The 18,446-nt window shown below is 37.4% G+C and overlaps 1 protein-coding gene across 1 annotated transcript in view; it reads left to right on the forward strand.

Annotated features, from left to right (window-relative positions):
- The window catches only part of RELN (reelin), a 520,858-nt gene that overhangs the window by 388,574 nt on the left and 113,838 nt on the right, over positions 1-18,446 (forward strand). Inside the window, 4 exon segments of the mRNA XM_037837769.1 lie at positions 5,619-5,811; positions 6,547-6,659; positions 12,160-12,297; positions 13,422-13,608. Of these exon segments, the coding sequence (XP_037693697.1) occupies positions 5,619-5,811; positions 6,547-6,659; positions 12,160-12,297; positions 13,422-13,608 (631 nt within the window).

The raw sequence follows: 18,446 nt of genomic DNA on the forward strand, positions 1-18,446 counted from the left end.
TCCAAACAAGCAAATGTAGCTCAGCTGAGCTCCAACTGGGGTTTAATTAACAAATGCAGACTGCTGAATACAACCTACAAACCCCCAAGAAGCCGACTAACCTTGAAGAGCCAGAAGACTCATCTGTCCTGGAAGGGGAAGCCCAGAAGACCAGGTGTTACCTCTGGCTGATGAGTGAAACTGGGGGGCCATGTACTGGCTCTAAAAGAGGGCTTTCTATCCTTTTTTCTCTCTCTCAACTTGAGGGGCTCAGAGAAGAAAGCCTCAGCCATTTTCAGTTTGCAGCACTCTGACCCAGACAGGGGTGGAGATAACAGAGTCAGAGAGACTATTCAAGTGCAGATGATAACTCCCTAGGGGGTGTATCTTCCCTAAGAGGAAGGAGGTGGGGCCCAGCTTTCCCTCCAGAACCAGACCCCAAAGCCTGGCTGTGGGAAAACAGTCAAAACAGAAACTAAGGAGGCCACACCTCCTTACACCAGTTGAGAGTGACAGGCTGACAGGTGCCACCTGCTGGACAGGTTAGGAAAAGCACAGCGACTGGAAATCTCACGGGAATGTCTGTCATTCCTCTAGGATACACCCTGAATATAACCCCATTCTGAGACCTGAACCTGTGCTGATCTGGGAAAATGTGATTGGGGTAACCAAGGAAACCAGATGCCTAGAAAACAGAAAACTACAATCCATACTAGGGAAAATGAAGATATGGCCCAGTCAAAGGAACAAACTTACACCTCATTCAAAATACAGTTGAGATATTGTTTCACTTTAATGAAACAATCTATTGAAGTTTTTCAAAGAAATATGCTAAATAAAATCAAAAATAAAATCAATGAGTTCAGGGAAGATATAACAAAAGAGATGAAGGCTATAAAGAAAACACTGGGCGAACATAAGGTAGAAATCGAAAGTTTGAAAAAACAACTGGCAGAGTCTATGGAAATGAAAGGCACAACACAAGAGGTGAAAAACACAATGGAGACATACAACAGCAAATCTCAAGAGGCAAAAAAAAAAAAACACTCAGGAACTGTAGAACAAGACACCTGAAATCCAATACACAAAAGAACAAGTAGGGAAAAGAATGGAAAAATATGAGCAACGTCTCAGGGAAATAAATGACAACATGAAGTGCCTGAATGTACGTGTCATGGATGTCCCAGAAGGAGAAGAGAAGGAAAAAGGGGCGGAAGTGATAATAGAGGAAATCATGAAAATTTCCCATCTCTTAGGAAAGACATTAAATTACAGATACAAGAAGCACAGTGTACCCCAAACAGAACAAATCTGAATGTATCTACACCAAGACACTTAAAAATCAGATAATCAAACTTCAAAGACAAAGAGAAAATCCTGAGAGTGGCAAGAGAAAAGCAATCCATCACATACAAAGGAAGCTAGATAAGACTATTGGAGCAGTAGATACCATGGAGGCAAGAAGGAAGTGGTGTGATATATTTAAGATACTGAAAGAGAAAAACCACCAACCAAGAATCCTGTATCTGGCAAAACTGACCTTCAAATATGAGGAAGAGTTTAAAATATTCTCTGACAGACAATGACAGAGTTTGTGAACAAAATACCTGCTCTGCAGGAAATACTAAAGGGAGCACTGCAGACAGATAGGAAAAGACAAGAGTGAGGTTTGGAACACAATTTTGGGTGATGGTAGCACAGCAATGTAAGTACACTGAACAAAGATGACTCTGAGTATGGTTGAAAGAGGAAGGCTAGAAGCATGTGGGACACCAGAAGGAAAGAGGAAAGATAAAGACTGGGACCGTATAACTCAGTGAAACCTAGAGTGCTCAACAGCTGTGATAAAATGTACAAATATATTTTTACATGAGGGAGAACAAATGAATGTCACCCTTGCAAGGTGTTCAAAATAGGGTGGTATTGGGGAAAAAAATACAATCATTGTAAACTAGGAAAAAAATGCAGGCAGCTGTAGGTGTTTACAAAAACAACAAGACTGATCATGGTAGAAACTAAAGAGAAGAGGCATATTTGTTGCTTAAAACAAGAAGTCCAGAACAGGGAGTCCAGGACTGGTGAGCAGCTTAACAAGGGCATCTGGGTCCCAGGCTCTCTCCATCTTTCTACTCCACCATTTCCAACAGCAAGGCCTCCGTCCACATGCTTGCTCCCTCATTGTCACAAGAGGGCTACCACACCTCTCAGAAGAAAAGAAGACAGTAGGAGCAACAGACAAAAGGGCACGCCAGCCAAGTCTATCTGTGTTAAAAGGCCTTTATCAAAAATTGAATGAGTCAGTCCATCTAGCCTCTTTCACCTAAATCTCATTGGCAAGAACTCATTGGTGAACAAATGGCCACTGCTAGGCCACTGGAAGGTGACTGGAGAGAAGAGGGAGCTGTGAATAGCAGCTGGATTAGCCAACCCAAAGGTCTCTACCCACAATAGGAAACACCAAATACACTCCAGCTCCTGTTCCAAGATATTGGAGCTAAGAAAGAATTTTATTGTTGTTGGTTAACTGCCTTCATTTATCTTCTTTTACCTATTCTTGTATATAATTTTCATATTGTTACTTTCTTGTTATCTTAGCACATTTAAAAGCTGTTATCAGGGTTACTCACAGAGGACACACCTTTTCTCAGGTTTGAATGCTTCCTTGTGAGGAAATTTTTAATGAAAAAATTAGGTGTGAGCAGTATTTGCAAAGCACAGCATTTCCTTCAACCATCTCAGAAAGGAGGAAATGACAAGGAGCTGATTGTGAAAACAATAAGTTATTTCAAAACTGTTATGCATGACCTTGGTGAGAAAGTGTTAGTGGCTCCCTATTGCTTGCAGACCTTCAGCCCATGCATTAAATGTGTGATGCAGTCTTTTCTCCAGATGCCTGTGACACATAGCATCTGAGACGTAGTGCTGCCTCTAATTACCTTTTACGTAAAGGATACTAGAAAGACCATCTAAACCTTGAAGCTAAAAAAACAGCATTTATTTCTCACTGGGACAAGCATTTGGGATTTTTTGCCTACTTAAAAGACCCTGTAATCTGTGTAAACAAGCTTGAGCCTATACAGCCTTACTACTGTTGTTGTTGTACATTGATTTATTTTGCCAATATTGCTAAAAATTGCATGCTAAATCTTTCTATTTTCTAGGTGGCATCTTGTGTATCCTAACACATAGCAGCAATATAGTTTTATATCTCTCACATCAGAGTGTGATTGCATAGTAAGTGAAAGTTAATGATTTTCAAATTAACTATAAATGAAAATCATTCATAATTGCAGTATTTCTTCTCCCCACCTTAGAGTAATAGAAGGACAAAGAGATAGTATAACGTTCTATCTGGCTTCACACTGAATCTCTAGCATTTACTAGCTGCATTTCATCATCTATTAAATAGAAATAATTATATCTACTTCACAGGGCTATTGTAAGGATGAAACCAAAGAAGATAATGTGGGTATTGTGGTTATGCACACAATTGTAGGGCATGGCCTAGATTCAACAAATGGTGGATATCGTTATTAATAATGATAAACAAGTGGTGGCATTTGCTATCCCTTAACTGGATTTTCAAGACCAGCCATATGGAATATGACTTTTCTCTTTTATTGTAAATTCAACAAACACAGAGATTGGGTCTCTTACATGTTACTCCTCTATTCATTGTCCAAGTGCATAACCTTAGTTTAAAAACTGTTAGGAAGACAGTCATTGCTCATTGTTGGGAAAAGCTTCTTACATTTCTGACCTTGAGACCAAGTCCATGGTAATGCTCTATGTGGACAATTTGTCATCTTTAAATGACATCTTAATCTGTGCAAGAAACAAGTCAAAGTAGATACTCCTTATGTTGCTGATTCAACAAAGAATAATTAAGAAAAAATACTAAATGCCTCAAAGATTTCACAGAGTGTTACATTGTCTCCGTTGTCTACCTCAGCTAAGCCCTCTGACTAGTAGGTGTTGCTATTGAAGAGTGCTGCTTCCGAATAGCAGAAACAAGTTATCGTGGTAGACAAACCCCACTGTGCTTGACACTGGGAATATTGAATAGACCCATGTAGCTACAGTGAAAATGTGTCTATATTTTAATCTCCTGATAGATTATAAACTCCTTGAGCAGTTTCCTCTATATAATATTTGTGCCTGCCTTTAGGCAGCTTACAATTACTTAGTACTTGTTGTACTTGTACTACTGGGTGATGTCCAACAAAACAGATTTTACTGACTTGAGGCACAGCCATTAAAACTAATATGACTTTTTTTAGTACATATGCATGAGCATTAAAGACCATTTAGAAAATAAAGAAAAACAGAAAAACAGAAAGAAAATTTTTAAATTATCCAACTTCCCACCACCAAACACAACTGCTGCTAACATAGTGATGAAATTCCTTTCAGTTTTTTTTTTTTTTTTTTTTTTTTAATGTATCATTAGAGGATCTTTTTAAAGACTCTTGGTACATGTTTGGAGATTATTTTTTAAAAGGCTTTTAATGAATTTATACTACTTCCAGGACAACAGTGTCACTCTAGTCAGAAACTGAGGTTCATCCAAGACTTGCTCTCCTTGAAGGAAATTCTCCAATCCAATCTATTCTGGCTCATTCATTTATTTGTACTGTCATTAGAATTTTTTTTAAATAAAGATCTAATTATATCCTTCCTCTGATTAAAATCCTAAAATCCTTGAAAGGCTTGCTATATTTTTCAGAGTAGAGTACAAGTTTCTTAACTTACTTGTAACTTCCTTCATCTAAATGGTCTACTTCACCCTCCACAAATCCCAAACCACATTCTTCAGCCCAAAAACTGCACATCCTGCTTTCACGTCCCTGTACATTTTTCCTTACTGTCCCCCCTGCCTGGAATCTCCTTCCTCTCTTTTCCTGCGCATCACTACTTTGTGAAAACTTTTCTTCTAAATTCACTTCATTCCCCAACAAAGAAAGAAATGAGATCCTCCCTTCTCTGTGATTTTGTAATATATTCCTTTACCATATGCCCTAGACTGTATAATTAAGTGGTTATATGTTCAAGCTCTAAACTCTAACTGCCTGTGTTCAAATTTTCCTTCTACTTGTCATACTCTTTATATTTTGAGCAATTTTAAAAACTTATTCTATCATATATATTTTAATGTGATCACATTACCTTTATAAATATTTGAAATATGAATAATATTCTGTCATGTGGCTATACAAGCTTACTTGAGCATTGCATTTTCCCTATGGTTTGACATTGAAGTTGACACCAATTACTATTATAAGGAATCCTGCAATATTCATTATAGTTGATAAAGTTGTCTCTGAATTTTAGATTATTTTCCTAGGGTAGATTCCAAGAAGTGAGATTATAGAGTCAAGAGGTTTATAAGCCGCATATGAGAGTATCCATTTTCAGATACATTTGATAACTCTAGGTATTTAAAAAAAAAAACTTAGCTTCTTTGATAAGGAAATTGTTGTAAATAGCATTTATTAGATTGACTGAAATCCATTCTAGAACTTAGCAAGGTTTAAATAAATAAAATGAAACTATTTTGGTGTATGGTATGAAGTGAAGCGCTTCGTTTCTCCCTCATATATTGTGTTTTTCAGTTTTCTGATTCCCACTTTCTTCCTTAGCTTTACAGGAGATTCTAAACTTGCCTCCAGTATGCGCTACGTGGAAACACAATCAATGCAGATAGGAGCGTCCTATATGATCCAGTTTAGTTTGGTGATGGGCTGTGGCCAGAAATACACCCCACACATGGACAACCAGGTGAAACTGGAGTATTCAACCAACCATGGCCTTACCTGGCACCTTGTCCAGGAAGTAAGTCGCTTTTTTCTAAAGCTTCTGATGGGTGACATCTTTTTAGCATACAAATCAAAGAAATTACATTTCTAAAAGTTCAGACATGGTTAAAAAGAAGTGGTAACTTAGAATTGACATACGTTTGAAGTCAGGAACAAGGATACCACATTCTTCACCATAAGATACTAAAGGATATTGAAAATAAAAAAAGAAAGGAGAATAAACTTCAAGACTGGATACTGTAGGATTGTGTTTTGGATACTATTTTTTCTAACCCTCTTCCTCTACAAATATGTCTCTTTTTTTCTTTCCCTACACTAATGTCTTCACCTGGTCCTTTTTATTTCTCTTTACCTATAGATACACCCTATTAAGAATAGGGTACCTGTTGCCTTAAGAAAAAGAAAGAACAAAGAAATGCATAGATTCAATTTTCTTGGAATAAAAGTTACTTCTTTATATACCAGTAATCTGACATAGCAGTAAATTATAACTACCATAGAAAATAGAATAATTTCTGTTTTTACATGTGAGAATTAAAAGATGCTTAATTCCATTGTGACATCTCTTTACATTTATTTTCCAAATATTTCAGCTTCACAGAAATCAGTCTCGGTTTGCCTCCAAATCACAAACAGTAAAAATTTTGGTCGAGTTATCTCCAAGGTCTTTTCCAGTTATGGAAGGTGAGTAAACTTATTGTGCCTGGGGAAAATAGATGTTGACTTTGATTTTTGCCTCACTGTCTTTTAGGAATGCCTTCCAAGTATGCCAAGTTGTCAGGAATTTACATCAGCAAGTATTTACCATGCCAGTGAATTCACACAGTGGAGAAGAGTCACAGTACTTCTTCCCCAGAAAACTTGGTGAGCCACATTTTTATATTCGGCTGTTTTTTCCACTTTACTTGGATATAAAGAAGAGTTTAGCAAGATGGCAAGATGTTGATTAATTTGTTGTGGTTTTTCTTTCCTCCATCAAAAGCCTTAGATCTTTCTTTTATATTGAGGATATTTGATAAATCGAGTTAATGAAAGTTAGGGAAATTTGATTTCCCTACTGCCTGAACTTTTTCTGACCTCCCTCCTTGCCCCAGCTTTTTTGTTTTATGGGAGAACTCACCAAAACAGTATACAAAGGGAATAATACAGGAATTTAGAAAATCCTCTCTCAAAACAGTTTGGTTTGCAAAGCTGTTTCTTAATGCAAAGAAAGCCTTACTTTTTTTCTTATGTCAGAAACTTAACATACACTGTTTTTTCTCTCTTTACATACCTGCAATGAACATCAGAATCATCCCTCAGGAATCAGAGGCTTCAGTTAACCAGAGAGAAAACTAGACGTTTGAAAACGTGAAAGAGAAAAGCCCATTATTTTTTCCCCAAATATTACCTTGTTTTGTGTTCAGTTAATCACTCCAACCAGTGTGTGAAGAATAGACCATAGGGAAAGAATGAGGACGGGGTCCAGCTGCGAGGCCGCTGCTGTAGTCCTGGCAGTGGGTACAGTGACTTGGGGTGTGAGTGTAGCAGAGGAGGTGGAAGAATGGTCAGTTGTAAAATATATTTTTAATCATATTGGACTTGCTGATGAATTAAATATGGTTTGTAATAGAAAGGAAAGAATCAAAAATGATTTCTAAATTCCGGACCTGAGGAACTGGTTCATGGTACCATTGGTTGAGATGGAGAAGATGGGGGAGGAGTGCATAGGGGAACAGGAAATTAAGAGTTCCAATTTTGTGATATGACATTTGAGATAATTATTTATCCAAGCATAAATGCCAAGGAAGCTGTTGGACTTATGCTATGGAGTTCAGAAAAGTGGTCTGGACTGGAGAGTTAAATACTGTGTATATTATTTAAAGCTGGGACAGAAGGAACTCACCCAAGAAAGAGCATTGGGCTAAAAGTTAGAAGGCTTGGATTCTCTGTATAGTCCTACCAGTTATTAACTAGCCACATGATCTTGACAATTCACACCCTCTTCAAACCAGTTTCCTTATGAGTATATTGAAGAGGTTTAATTAGATAATCTTAAAGGTCCCTCACAGTTAAGGAATTCTAAGATTCTGTGATTTGTACAGAAGTAAAAGCACAAAGGAGACAAGAATTATATATCTCTATGGTATCTGCCTTTCAAGAGCCCTTTTCATAAAGAGAAAATTACGAAATAAGTCCTTCTTGGACTGTTTTACATGAAAGTTTGACTCGACACAAAAACAATTGTTAGATAACAACCTAGAATTATTTTCATACCTTCTTTTGTTGAAGATTGAATTATAGCATTATATATAAATGCCTCCTTGATTATTTTTAAGGATGCACATTATGTCATTTGGAATAAAATGCTTGAAATTTGATTTCCACAGATTTTTTTTGTATCCAACTGTGAACTATTTCCTAGATACTCTATTCATGCTTTGTGTAACGAGCTGCTACTTTCTCTAACATCCTCCTTTTTTAACGTCTACTGCTGGGAGTAAAATTAGGACTTCTGTTTAATTTCAATGGTATTCCAGGCATATGTGATCAAGATTATGAAAAACAACCCATCCGTCAATTGAAATACTGTTCATACTGGGTGCAAAGCTAATGAGATTTTTGTGTTTCATTATTTCACTATTACTTACATATCCTTCATTATTTAAAAATCATTGTATATTTTTCATTAACATGTGGGGTAGTTTCAATAGTAAGAAATTATTGATAGTATATTTTAGATCTATTTTTTCATCCCCAGGAATGTTATAAACTCTTATTTTTATTTAGTGTAGTTTAGGCAATATCCAAGAAGTATTATCCTTATCAGAGACCCCTTTGCAGGTTTTTTAAAGTCAAATTTAATGTTACATTGTTATGTCTTAATTCGATAAATAGCACTACTGAATTGAAAGTTTTAGTCACAAAAGATCAACTCTCATCAGTGTTAGACATTTAAGAGAAAATATATCGACCCTAATACTCTTTAATTCCACACTGATTACATGTTGGGTAATTACGTAGAAGTCTAATTCCATATGCTACAGTGGACTAAAGAGATGATTTACTGCAAGATGTCTCTTTTACAGATTAATATCTACTAGGTTATTCCCCACAACCATATGCCTTTAAGCACATGTAAGCAAATAATTTAATTCTGCTTTCCCAAATTTCCTTCATAACACTGGGAAAAGAAAGTGAAAATATTTTTTTAAAAAACAAACAATCCATTAGGATATTTATTTTAACATTCCTACTGACTAATACATAAACTAAACATTATTACTGTATTACAAAAAAAATCAGTCTTCAACTGGCCATTATCATTATTTTTAAAGCTCTGCTGCAAGGCTAAAGTATATTTATTCTCCTTGGTATTGTTGATAACTTCATGTATTATGTTCATTTCAAACTTGTGCAAATAGCATGCTTTTCTCAAAGATTGAGGAAGGTGCAGTTTTTTTGAAGCAGTGTTCCTTTTTGGCAAATTTTTTCCAAGTGTTCTGCTGTTTTGTTTTGTTTTGTTTTTTAACCATAGCAACTATAAATTGAATACATACAAGCAAATGTGATCCCTGCATTATCAAAGAACTGTTAACTTTGGAAAATGTTCTAGATAGAACAACTTAGAGTAGAAATATTGAATGCATGCACCTGCTTAGAGAAATTATATTGTATATGAACTGAACATTTGTTACCAAATGAAAATTAATTTCGTTTTTATGAGAGACATTTACGTAAGAACAGGGCCTAATGAGACCCGAACAGCTGTCAGTTGCTGACTTCATAAACAAATCAACACCTAATGACTGAATGAGTTTCCGAATAATTGAGAAAATGTAATTACAGTAACTCTGAAGGTGGAAAATATAATTTAGTCAGCCTTAATTTACCTTGATTCCTAACTATCGAGAGATGATTCAATGCTATTTTATTTCAGCCTCAAAGTTTATATCAGGCAAAAAAAAAATCAAATGAAGAAAAAAACTGTCAGGTTCTGTTGCCTTTGGGAAACCATAGAGTTTGGATTTTAAATGCAAGTCAACTTCATTTCATGACCCACGCAGCAGAAGAGTAGTTCTACTTTCAGACCCAATCCAAAGTGTACATGGTTTCCTCCCGAGAGTACTTGGTTTTAAGAAAGAGTGGCAGAGGCAGAAAGGGACTTGGCAAATTAAATATTTGTATTGAGGGCAGTATTTAGCAGTGATGCAGCTGCAAATTCAACAAGATCACACCTTGTGTTCTCATATGTGACCAGCTGGAGATTGCTCACACGGCTAATTTTTTTCCTCACTAAAAATGCAGCCAATATTCATCCTCTTTTTCCTTCCTTTTCTGTTAGTTAACATCAGCCCATTAAGCTGTGGATTGTAATTTTAAATGGAATCATCCACTTTAATCTTTTTATCTTGCAGAAATATTATCTCTTTCAAGAGCTTATAAGATTCATGCAAGAATTAATTGACTTAGAAAAAGTAATATAGAATGTGGCTATGTAGATTATTTAGAAACAAATAAACTGGGAAGTCTGTGATGGGTTTCTGAAACTCCACACCCCCATTTTAAAGTCTGAAGTATCAAAACTACTAAATAATGTCTGCCATGGGTTTTGTAGAGATGTGTAACTCTAAAGGGAATGAATTATCACCTCAGTCTACACACCACCAGATAAATCACTAAATGTGAGCACTAGAAGGGATTTTAGAGATCAGTTTGCCCAATACTTTTATTTGAGAGGTAGGGAACTAGATGCCCCTTGGTCCAGGGGCAGGTCTCCTGACTCCTAGCACCATCTTCATTCCACTGCCTATAGAAATCAGAAGCTGGCTGCTCTTCCCAGACCTGTTTGTCGGCTCCGTGACTCATTATTTTAGCAGACTTTTGTTGAGCACCTACCTTATTCTGTCCCTGTGAGAGCTATTGAGACACAAGATGTCCCTTCCCCCAAAGAGCTCACAGCATGGTCATGTGTAGCTCTAGACTTGACTCAGATTATAATCAATCTTGAAAGAATATAGTCAACTCTCATTTTCATGACAACGATGCCTGAATTTTATTTACTTCTCTTCTTTAGAACTCTGTGATCTAAGACAGTGTATCAAGTTTTATAGTAGGCTTTTCTAAAAACCAGTTCTTAATGGAACTGAGAAAATTGTGATGACTGATTACAGGTATAAACTATTATCATAGAGGAGGTGCAACTGTCCCATTTCTTGTACCACAAGGAGCAATGATGTGCAGCAAGCCTGTGTCTACTGGATACACCTCGGTGAATCCTGGAATTATCCTACTAGGAATGAAAATGCAACCAATTAGCCACAGATCATTGGTAGAATAAACAATAAAGGCTTAGTCTGGATTTTAACAGTCTGTTATGTACTTAGGGAGTACTTAATATGTGGATAATTGATGCAGTAGAAGTTAATGGATCATTCTGAGCTGTTAAGATCAAGTGTATCTGTGGATAGTGTGCGTGGGAGAGTTTAATCGCTGGAACTGAGCATCCACATTAATTCTTTTTTGTTTGTTTGTTTGCATGTTTTTGGCTTTTTGTTTGTTTTGTTTATTTTTGCACTTCGATAAAAAGAACTAATTACTAATCCCTGAAAATTCCTAGAGGTGAAACCATGCTGTGATTTTGAAAGAATGTTTTTTGGCAGTCAATGATAGAAGCCTTGACATTGCTCTCAAGATATCCTCTTCTTCGGACCTGCTATATGGCTCAGATGAACCAATGTCCCAAGGGTTTCTCTGTGTGTAATGGACTGTTTAACTTTTTATCTCTACTTAACTTCAGCTTGTCCGTGAAACCCAAGCAATTAATATTTCAGAAAAAAATAAGCAGAATTTAGCATCCAGATGTTCTTCCATATAGAATAGTACTCAAAAACAATACTCACTGACAAGACCTTGTTTTATATTGAGAGCTACGTAAAAGTATTTCTTCCTGTAACTACTGATGTATTTATTGTAAGAACAAGTATTGCTCTAAGTTAAATGCTTTGTATTTTCATCAGTGAAAGATAGGCTAAGTTTAAAGGATATCTTCATTTATAAAACATTCTTTCATACTATATTTCTTTTCCTAGCATCAAATCTCTGTGCAAGAACAACAAATCAAATATTTTATTTTACTTTAAAATGTCCCAAATCAAATTAAGTTTGAAATGTATGCATTATAGGCAGATTTCTTTTTAACTTTCTTTCATGATAGAATCATTAAATTACACAGTAATTTAGTGCAAATTAAATTAAGAAAAATGATTGGCAGCTAAATGAAAATTCCAGAAAGTTAGTTATCTGAAAGATTTTGAACGTAGATAGTCTTTATCTATACCACCACATGTCAGTTAACTTTTTTATTATTTTGCCTTGTGTCTAGGTCCAGTGCCACCCGCTTCCGTTGGAGTCAGAGCTACTACACAGCCCAAGATGAGTGGGCACTAGACAGCATCTACATTGGGCAGCAGTGCCCAAATATGTGCAGCGGGCATGGCTGGTGTGACCATGGAATTTGCAGGTATACACGTGCTCCTGAAAGTGTGGAATTGGTGCCCTGGTTTGGGGGATGTATGTTTATCAGGATACCACATCAGTTGTCAACAGAATTCTGTGAATAGACTGGTAAACAATGAAATTACCAAAAGAAAAAATATGTTCTTCCTTTCTGTTTCTTATTTAGGTGTAAAAGATATTGTTACATTTTAAAAAGCCTAGAACCATATATTCTAAGCCTTGAAATCTAACCTTAAGACAGTGTCTTATTTATTTATTAACACCAAAGTCCTCTTTAATAGTTTAAAGAGCCTTGCTCATGTTTTCCTTTCGTTCCCCTGACAGTCATAAAGTACTAGTCAAACAGCTGCTACACATTCTTCTACACCATTTTACCAGAAGTTCAAGGTTGTGTAGGTGTGGAAATGGCAATTGTCACTAGTGAGGATGAGATAGGGGCACACTTGAATACTCTAAAAGAAAAGTAGTTTAATCAGAAAGATGTACCATAAGACATGTCCCGATTTCCATGTTGGTTGAATAGACAAACATTTGTATGTGACTTTTTAAGGCTATGGGAAAAATCTCACTATCTCATCTGCCCCCCTACACACACACACACAAGCACACATGTACTATTTCCTTCTACATTACTACTTGATGCCTAAGTTCTAATATTGCAGCATTATGTCTTTTAAGAAAGGATTCCATCCGTTTTGTTGTGATGAGAAAAACCATATCCTCATTCACCCAGCCAGCCCTTCAGGTACCTTCTAATCACCAGTGCTGAGGCCAGACCACTGGGATTTCCTGCTGTGGGAGTTGGGTGCTGGGAAAGGGAAGGTGAATGTTAGACTGGTGGAAGTGGGGTGGTGGGAAGTCCCTTCTCTGAGCCAGCTGAGCTGCACTGGGATCCTTCTCTCTGCCCCTCGCTTCCTTTAAGGCAAAAATCATAGTGGAGTCACGTGGGTATGTTAGTACATTAAAGAATATCTATTGTAAGAATTCTAATTTAAAAAGAATAATAAAGTAAGTGAACTACCCCATATGCGGATTAAGATTGTAGAGAGAAATCTAGTGTGAATGCTACAACTAGAACAACACCGTGGTTGAGTCTGTGACTGTCTGTTTGGCCCTGCTCCCTTGCAGGTGTGACCAGGGCTACCAGGGCACTGGATGCCACCCAGAAGCTGCTCTTCCTTCCACAATCATGTCAGATTTTGAGAACCAGAATGGATGGGAGTCTGACTGGCAAGAAGTTATTGGGGGAGAAATTGTAAAACCAGAACAAGGATGTGGGGTTATCTCTTCTGGATCATCTCTGTATTTCAGCAAGGTATGACTGTGAGCCGGGAATGCGTGATCAGGGACAGTAGCTATTTTAATATGTGACTGGTTTATGGAGAAGTCTGAATGTGAAGTGTACATATATGAAATGGTTTTATTTTTCCCCACGTTCCCTGCTTTGGGTTGGGCTTCGTCAAATCCATATCCCTTAACTACATCATGGGAAGCTTCCATAGATTTTTGATTGTTTTTGGCTACTACAAGTCTAGGTTAGGCCAATTAAAAATTCCTACTCCTCTGGATCTGATTTAAGTCTCATTGGTTTCCCTCCCTCCAGTGCAAGCAGGCTGTGTCTTGAGGGTCTTTGAGTGGGGAAGGGTCTTGGTCTCTCCTCACCCCAGCCTTTGGAGGGTGAGTGAGTGTGTGGGCACGTGGGTGTGGGAGACGGTGATGATGTAGGTGGTGGTGGGAGGTTAAGAGCAGCAACTCTGGAGCCAGGCTGCCTGTTTTAGTCTGATTCTACCATTTCTACTTCCACTTATTCCATTTCCTAGTGGAAAAGGGCTAGAGCAATTTAACCTCACTATGACTTGGCTTCCTCATCTGTAAAATGGGGTTAATAAGAGTATCTCCCTCCTAAGGTTATTATGCATATTTAAATGAGTTAGTATTTGTAAATCATATGGAGCAATGCATAACACCTAGGATGCACTTCTATATAAATGTTTGTTAAATCTGTCAATCCATGAATCTCAGGAATACAGCTGGAGGAAGGATCAAATAGGTGGGGGTGGATAGGCAGAGCTGTCCTTGGGGTTCTCACCAGCTGTTCATGGTGAGAAGACATCTTGGGCCCTCTTCTGGCTTGGTTTGGTGGCTGCTCACAGCATTGTCTGATGCGGGGCTCTGTGTAAAAGCTTTTTGCAGTGTTCAGTTTCCCTAGTGGCAGCACCAAGTTAGACATGCAGATCAATAAATACCAACTGTCGGACTGAGGTGCCAGCTACCATGTCTGTGACTGATTCTCTTGGGACACCCCACCCCATGTCACTTGGCTAGGGAGGGGGCAGGGAGAACCACCTCCCTTCCTATAGTCTAGGCAGAACATTCTTTCATTCCTCCCCTCTCCAATCTGTCTCTTTATGTACTCTTCAAAGGGACTGGAGAGAGGAGCAATGTGTCTGGTCCTAATTATTGGAAGCTCTCTTTAGAATGTGGGTTGCTTAACAACATTCCTTCCAACAGGGACCACAACCACCAATTCTGGGACAGTTGGAAGTGTCCCACTCTGCATCATGTAACAAGTACAGAGGTGTGGGTTGCATACTGTAGGGCCAATATGTTACAGAATCATGTTTGGGCAGAAAGCCAAGACAAGTTAATTTATGCAACTAAAAAATAGGTGCAGGTTTTGTTTTGACACAGGTGCAGAACAAAGAATCAGCAAGTAAACAAGATAGAGAAGGACAGAAAATCAGAGATGGATTCCATTTAACCATGTTTCCTATCCATTGGCATTTAAGGTCCTCTGATCATTACTATTAGAGAAAGGAGTCAGTAAGTTAGCAATATGCATTGAATAGACCTGGATACACTGTTTGTGCAAAACTGGCAAGGTTCTGCCTCCCTTAAGCATCAGTTTTAAAACAAGATTATAGTACCCAAATACTTCAAAGAGTATACACCTGTGTGCACACACACACGGATTTAACATAAATATATAAAAGGTCTGATTACATATCACTATTTCTTCTTCTTATTTCAAAATGACCTCTGTAACTAAGACTACATGAGTTCACATCTGAGCTCCAAAACGCATTCTTTGGTTCACCTTGCAATATTATTTCCTCTGGTTATAACACCTCTCTGAATCTCAGTTTCCTCAACTATAAAGTGGGATGTTGGAAGGATTAAATGACAATGCAAGTAAGGAATAAAGAATAGTGTTTGACACATGGAAAGAGCTCAATAAGTGTTAGCTTTCATAATTATATTTTATAAGAATAATTTACACATTGGTTTCAGTATTTCCATGTATATGCCCTGTCGCTGTCTTAAAACCAGCATTTCAAAAGCAAAACCATTTTCTTCCCCTCCCAATCTAGCTTTCCCTCTAAATTTTTGTCAAAAATATCTCAGGGTCAATTTTTACTTTTTTCTCTGTTATTCAGTTTTATTATGAATTCTAAGTGACAGAAACTAGCCAAAGCAAAAAAAAAAAAAAAAGGGAGAAATGTATTCATGTAACCAAAACACAGGGAAGCATAGGTGGAATTGGGCTGGGGAATATCTGGAACCCACAACTCAAATATCCACAGAACTCTCTCTCCCCGAGATTGACTTTATTTTCGGGTCAGCTGTCACAGCGCTTTCTACTCAGGAAACAAAGGGAAGACTTTTCTAAGGAGCTCCATGGAGAAACCTGGGAAAGGTTTCCAGTTGGCCACTCACACTGTCCTGAGGGGAAGAGCATGCTGTGACCGACCTCGTCAGAGTCATGTGCTCTCCCCTGGCAGACTCGTGGGATGCATAGTTTGGCAGCCCCACCAGCAAGCATGGTTGAAGTGGAGAAAGGGCAATAACCCAAAGGAAGGGTTCCTTAACACTGTTTGCATGGCACCTTAGATTAATTTATCTAAAATAGGCTTCCATCCTATCACTCTCTTACTCACAGATGTTCAGGATGGTGTCTAAAACTGCTACCCTAACTTACATCCTTTCTCCGGACATGGGCCCTCTACTGCAACCAAGAAGCTCTCCTCATCAAACAAGCTTATGCCCATTTCCCTGTCTTTGCTCATGCTCCTCTGACTCCTATGCCTTCCAACTTCCCTGTGTCCATATAAAGCTTTCAGCATCCTGATCAAATCCCACTGCTTCCACGAAACTTTCTGGGACTATGACAAACTACATGAATCTTTGCTTTCTCTGAATTCTTCTCCCATTTATATTCTTTACATATATTTTGTCATTGTTTCAGTGGACTACAATTTGACCCTTTTACACTATAATTATCAATTGGTTTTCAGGTGACTTGAGGGCAGCAGGCACAGGATCCTATTTTAATTTTTATCCTCCCAGTTCCTGGCAGAATGAAGAGTCTCACTGACTGACAGAACAATGGAGAAGTCATTCAGTCAGGAAGGCATGCCATGTGCTACGTGTGTTACATGTCAATAAATACCTGGAGACTGAAAAGATTAGGAATTGATAAATGATCATTTGGCCAAATGAGGCTCAACTAGGAATCAGGACTTGGCCTGCAGCCCTCAGTTGTCATTACTTATATACGTATCTGTCTCCTCCACAAGTCTGTGAGCCCTTTTCATGTTTGTTTTCCCATCAGATAGTGTTGTGCCTAGCTTAAGTGGCACCCAGTTAATGAAGTAATTAAATTATTTATTATTTTAAATTATAAAATTGAATGATTAAATAATCTTCATTTGATTAAAGAAAATGGAAGACAATGAAAGGTTTTAAAGGCATTATTATTTTCAATTAATGTATTGCTTATATTCAAGTGGCGTTTTGATCAGAGATGACTTTAATGAGAGGCAAACGGTAAAGGTTCTCAAAGTGTTTTAGTGATATTGTTATCAGGGTTCTTGGTTCTGAAGGTGTTGCCTGTTAAACCTTGTTTTGTTTTAGCTAAACCTTTAAAGCAGTGAACCGTTCTACCATAGAATGTTGAAAAAATGATGATTGTTTCCCACACTCCAGGAATGAGTAGATCCTGAACCTGCTATGCCAACATACACACGTACACATTACGTGTTTCTACGTATCTGTGTATGCACACACAAATACACTGATCTTTGTATAATATGAAAACTTCAAAGCATTTGTTACATTAGATTCCAAATTCTGACAACAATTTTGCCATGAACCATTTCCCTTTTCTTTATTTCTTCCTTTAAAACAACGTTCAGCATTTCAGATCACAAACAAAAAGAAAGTGGTATGTGCTATTCTCTAGGAAAAACACTTTCAGTGCCAAACTAAGCATTTGTGTGGTATTTTCCATCATTTACAAAAATCTAACAAAACACTTTTTTAAAAACTCTATAGTCTAGCACTGTAGTTTCCTGGAAAAAATATTTCTGCTCTGTGAATTTCACAATACACCAGTCATTCCAGCCAGCTCATTCCAATTGTGATAATTGGATTTTTATAATTCTCCTCACCTTAGATCTTTATCCTTCTGGCTCATTTCCACATGCCAAGTTTCTCACAGAAGTTTGCTAAATTGGGATTAACCTGCTGGGTTCTATAGTTTTTCTTCTCAAAATCATTCTTCCTGTAATGATCCTGAGGCATGAAAATGCTAGGCTAGGTTATAATAATCTCTGAGATATTTCTCATTTGCAATATTTCAAATCAGTGACAAAAAAATTAAAAGCACATATAACTGTTGAAAATGCATATTTTAAAGATTTCCTCAAATACCTGCTTAAAATTGAGAGTTCCAAAAGAATGAGTTCCTGCTCAGGATTAACTTTAGTTCTGGTTTTTCTGGCACCCTCATTTATGTTTAGAATTTTTTAAATTTGCTTTAGCTCTATCAGTAACAGTGTACTGTTGTAATTAGCCCCAAGTATTCCCTCCAAAAATTCTAATAAGTGAAACCCTTTCTTAAATAACTTAATGGATTAGAATAGGGTTTGGATTAAAAGTGTGAGAGGTATTTTTCTCTGTACTGTGTATGTTATCTCTGGTTTTCCTCCCAACTTCTAACTGAATTCTTTGGGTGTTCTCTGAGGACAATTCAGGGCAATCTGTGGATTAGCTTTGGCATAATCTGTTCGGTTAGAACAATCTCACGATCCCGTTAACCTGAAACCATTTAGGCACAACAGGCATGATGACAAACCAAGGAAGCAAGTTGCT

This window comes from Choloepus didactylus, chromosome 5, assembly GCF_015220235.1.
Source record: "Choloepus didactylus isolate mChoDid1 chromosome 5, mChoDid1.pri, whole genome shotgun sequence".
Taxonomy (NCBI): Eukaryota; Metazoa; Chordata; class Mammalia; order Pilosa; family Megalonychidae; genus Choloepus; species Choloepus didactylus.